The sequence below is a fragment of the Muscardinus avellanarius genome, assembly GCF_963383645.1.
Source record: "Muscardinus avellanarius genome assembly, chromosome: 15".
NCBI lineage: Eukaryota > Metazoa > Chordata > Mammalia > Rodentia > Gliridae > Muscardinus > Muscardinus avellanarius.
Genome location: NC_137801.1, coordinates 18864955 through 18870131, shown reverse-complemented (window position 1 = coordinate 18870131; position 5177 = coordinate 18864955). Strand labels below are relative to the sequence as shown.

The following is a 5177-nucleotide window of genomic DNA, read 5'->3' as shown; positions in this document are numbered from 1 at the left end:
GGATCACAATGATTCCTAGATACAATTTCCTTTAGGATTTAAAAAAAAATCCGGAATGTTTTATTAGACTCATAAAAGCCATGCTTTATCTCATTTTTATATAAAGGCATAGCTTCAAAGAGTTGGAGAAGCTGGGCGTGGTGGCACACAATTGTACTTCTAGCACTTGGGAGGCTGAGACAGGAGGATCACACGGGTTCGAAGCCAGCCTCAGCTACTTAGTGAGGCTCTCAGCAACTTAGTGAGACCCTGTTTCCAAATAAAATATGTAAAAAATAGGGCTGAGAGTATAGCCCGGAGTTAGAAAAGCCCCTGGGTTCCACCCTCAGTACCACAAAAAATAAATAAATAAATAAATAAATAAATAAATAAATAAATAAACAAAGAGTTGGAGAAACCTGAGGAATAATTGAGAGTGCAGCAAGAGGCTGGCCTGAAGCCACCAACAAGCCTTAGGATGAGAAATGGCCACTCCATGAGGCGGCACTTTGGGGTCATTTTAACCACTAGGAAGTTTGTCCTTAGATGGAGTATAATTCTTTTTTATTTTTTATTTTTTTATTTTTTGGTGGTACTGGGGGTGGAACCCAGGGGCTTTCTACCTCCAGGCTATACTCCCAGACCTATTTTTATATTTTATTTGGAAACAGGGTCTCACTAAGTTGCTGAGAGCCTCACTAAGTAGCTGAGGCTGGCTTCGAACCCGTGCGATCCTCCTGTCTCAGCCTCCCAAGAACGGGGATTACAAGTGTGCGCCACCACGCCCAGCAGACCTTCCTGCAACTTCCAGGTGCAGAGTCTAGCGCTGCACATCTGCCCATCTGCTACATGTCTGCCTCTGAAAGGTTTGGAGCCTTAATTCCCCCTCATGTCGCCGTCCCAATGTTGGGCTAAACGTTTCTTTCCAGTCTTCCTCCTATGGAAAGCTGTTAACACTCCACCCTCTTCAAAGGGTTCTGCAAAGGGTAGTGTCCCCTGAACAGCGTGGCATCAGGAGGGACAGGACAGAACAGGGTGGGCCAGAACGTGGACGCTTCCACCAAGCGCAGCCCCTCAGTGCAGCCCGAGAGCTCACGAGTGTTCTCCGAAGCTGGCTCACAGGGTCGGCTCGCACTGAAATCACTGCCCTTTGAAATCACTTAAACTTTAACACGTGTCTTTTTTGTTGTTGTTTGTTTGGGGGGTTTATTATTTATTTATTTATTTGTTTATTTATTTTTATTTATTTTGCAGGTCTGGGGATGGAACCCAGGTGCATTCTACCTCCGAGCTATACCCCTATTTTTTATTCTTTATTTTGAAACAGGGTCTCACTGAGTTGCAGAGGGCCTCACTAAGTAGCTGAGGCTGGCCGCGAACCGCGATCCTCCGGTCTCCGCCTCCCGAATGCTGGGATGACAAGGCGCGTCATCACGCCCCACTCAACACATGCCATTTCTGAGGAATGACTTCTCCGTCATACATGTGAGTGATCACATTTCTAGACACAACTATAAGATTTGCACTTTGATTTTAAAGGGACCTGGATTCTATCTTGAGCTCGGCCTTCTTTGGGCATTTAGAAATTAATATAACAGGGTGAGACCCTGTTTCAAAATAAAGAATAAAAAATCGGGCTGTGGGTGTAGTTTGGAGGTAGAATACCCCTGGGTTCCATCACCGGCACCATACACACACAAAAAAAAGGAAATTAGTATATTAGTATATAACAGATCAGAATCCTAAACAGACTTAAACGCTCTGACATCCATTACTACTCCACATCTCTAGTAAATACCCGGGATGGGGCTGGGAGAGGGACCAAAAAAACAAAATCAACGATCCAGTATTATTACCTAAAGCCAAAAGATTTAAATTTGGCATGCCTAAATTCCCAAAGAGATTCCTGATCTCAAAATTAAAACAAAAACATGTTCAAAATAAGAAACTAAGCCGGGTGTGGGGGCGCACGCTTGTCATCCCTGTACGTGGGAGGCTGAGACAGGAGGATCAGGGTTCGCGGACAGCCTCAGCTACTTAGTGAGGCCCTCTGCAACTCAATAAGACCCTGTTTCAAAATAAAGTATAAAAAATAAGGCTGGGGGGTGTGGCTCGGAGGTAGAATGCCCCTGGGTTCAGTCCCTAGCACCACATAAATAAATAAATAATAAATAAACTAAAATGAGGTGGTTTTGTGAAGCCACACTGGAGAACAGAACTGTTTGCCCTCGTCCTACCAGAGAGAAGAGAGGGCCACCCTCTCTTTCTGGGCCCTGCTCACATTGGGGCTCGCCATATGACCCCGTCCTGGCCAATGAGACCTCAGGGGTTGGCTGGGGGTCCTGGGGGCCCTTTTGCTTCCTGATCAAAGGACAGAGTAGAAGAAGAGTCCCTGGCACCGGCCCTTTCCCCCTTCTTTCTGCCTTGAACACAGATCTCATTGCATTGAAAATGGATGACGGAACAGAACAGTGGAAAAATGCTGACATTATACTTGGCCAAAAAAGAAAGAAAACTCTCAGTACCGTCTTATTTTCGTGCTTTAAATAATATTCAAAATTCTTTTGCCTTGCTTTCTCAATTCCTCTACAGGAAATTATTTTTCCCACAATTCTCTGCTGAAGAGGCTCTGCAACATTTTCGACCCATTTTTTATGTAATATCTCTTTTCTTCTTTCCTTAAAAAAAGCCAGGTGCTGCAGATATGTATCCAATCTCTAGTGAAATAACAAAAAACAAAAACAAAAAACATTACTAAGAAATTTTCCATTTGTCAGTTTTAAATAATAGAGGGGGGGGGGACACTATTTTTTCCTTTTTTTCTTTTCTTTTTTTTTTTAGTGCTGAGCTACACCCCAGCGCTGTCACAGCAGGCAGGGTGACAGCGCCCCCTCCCGGCCACGCTGCTCTCGGTCGCGCTCTCCCCAGCTCTCACCTTGACCACCGAGTTCTCTCTAAACAGTATCGCGTGCACAGCTTTATCAATGTCTTCTCTGGCTAATACCTAAAATTGCAAAATGGAACGTTAGGATGTAAATCCTGAAGAAGCAAACCAGAGAAAAAGAAGAAGAAAAGAAAAGAAAAAAAAAAAACTGAGCCAGGCACGATGGCACAGAGTTATAATCTCAGTACTTGGGAGGCTGAGACGGGAGGATCAGAGGTTCGCGGCCAGCCTCGACTACTTAGTGAGGCCCTCCACAACTTAGTGAGACCCTGTTTCAAAATAAAGAATAATTTTGGGGGTGTACCTCAGAGATAGAATGCCCCTAGGTTCAATCCCCAATACTGTAAAAAACAAAACAAAAAAACAAATCTCCCCAAAAATGATACTTTGACACAGAGAGCTGGATGAAGTCTCAAAATCGCAATCTAACCTCCTTCCCTGGTTTCTCAGCCCAAACGCACGGAGGAGCTCTCTCTGAAGTTCCTTTAGGGGACTGAGAGCAGTTCTTTTATAAGAAATGAAGTGGCCGGGCGTGCTGACATATACTTGCAATCCCAGCCTCGGCTGCTTAGTGAGGCCCTCCGCAATTTTGTGAGACCCTGTTTCAAAATAAAGAATAAAAAATAGGGCTGGGGGTGTAACTTGGAGGTAGAATGCCCCTGGGTTCCATCCCCAGTACTGCAAATAAATAAATAAATAAATAAATAAATAAATAAATAAAAATAAAAATTAAATCAGTCTCCAAGAAGGAAATCACAGGATCATACAAAACAATGGAGCCGGGCGTGGTGGGCTTGCAATCCCAGCATCTGGGAGGCGGAGACAGGAGGATCGCAGTTCGCAGACAGCCTCAGCTACTTAGTGAGGCCCTTTGCAACTCATGAGATCCTGTTTCAAAATAAAGAATAAAAATATAGGGTTGGGGATGGAACTTGGAGGTAGAATGTCCCTGGGGTCCATCCCCAGGACCCCAAATCGAAAACAAAATAAAAAACCGAAAAAATGATTCTTTAAGTGAGTGTCTGGCCGGCCCCGTCCTCCCGCAGAGCCAGCTGCCCCTGGTCAGCTGCCAACTCTGATCCCGGGCCATCCACCCGGGATGGATCCATCCGCCGAGCGCCGGTCTAAGCCACACACCGTTGCAGGTTGGGGAACAGACAGATGATGGAGGCCAAGTAGCTCCTACGGTCCAGGGGCTTATGCCCCGCCCCCAACACGTCATTGGTTGTTTGGTTTTTTGGGGTTTTTTTTTGTTTTGTTTTGTTTGTTTGTTTGTTTTTTACCTCCATTAAAGAAACTGACTCTGGCTCCGGCCATTCCTTTAACTTCTCTGGCCTGAAATGTTCATTATAGCTGGACGTTTTCGCAGCAGCCATATCCTGGAGAATCCCTGAAGAAGAAAAGTAAGCCGAGGAGGCTGGGCGAGCCCCGCTGGAGGAGCTGGGGGCCCGGGGCCTTGCGGGCGCCCTGCCTGCGGTGTCTGCGCCCGCCGCGCCTTCCCCAGGCGGTGGGCCCCCGACGCAGCCAGGGCCGGCTGGCCGCCCGGGTGGTCGCTGGCCCGGGGCGGGGGCGCGAGCCAGGGGCTGCGGCCGGACCCTAACGTCCCCTAAAACGAACGGAGCTTGGCCTTTGACAGTAGGGTCGGGAGAGGCGCTGCCTTCAATCCCGGTACTTGGGGGGCAGCAACAGGAGGATCACAGGTTCCAGGCCAGCCTCAGAAATTTAGCGAGACCCTGTTTCGAACTAAAAAATAAATAAAATAAGGCTGGGAGTGCATCTGAGGTAAGACTGCCCGTGGGTTCAATTCCCGGTATCAAAAATCTTAGTACTAGGGAGGCTGAGACGGGAGGATTGCAGGTCCAAGGACAGCCTCAGCAAGCAGTGAGGCTCTCATCAACCTGGAGAGGCCCTATTTCAATATAAAAGTGGGGGGGGGGAGGGGGGGCTGGGGTTGTAGCTCAAACAAACAAAACTGTGCTGTTTGAACAGAGCCTCTCTGGTTTCCCCCACACCATCAGGCTGGGAGGCCTGGTGAGCCCCTTCCTGGAAGGCTGCAGAGACCTTTAAGCAGCGGTGTCCAGGCTTCCACTGGAAGACCTAACTCAGCTTAGCCAAAGTGACGCCATGTTTTACTAGCCCCAAGTACCAGGAAGTTAAAATGTAACTGTGGAAAGTTGGAACGTTACAGAATTCAGTAAGCCTGTAAAACAGGATGGGGTCGGTAGTTAACTGCATACCTGCGGCTTAACCGATA

General features: G+C 47.2%; 1 protein-coding gene across 1 annotated transcript in view; it reads right to left on the bottom strand.

Moving 5' to 3' along the window:
* FAM228A (family with sequence similarity 228 member A) overlaps positions 1-4299 on the bottom strand; it is a gene marked incomplete at both ends in the record, with an annotated part of 7503 nt that extends 3204 nt beyond the window's left edge. Inside the window, 2 exon segments of the mRNA XM_080711331.1 lie at positions 2915-2983; positions 4207-4299. Coding sequence (XP_080567457.1) covers positions 2915-2983; positions 4207-4299 — 162 coding nt within the window.
* Positions 4300-5177: the final 878 nt, after the last annotated feature.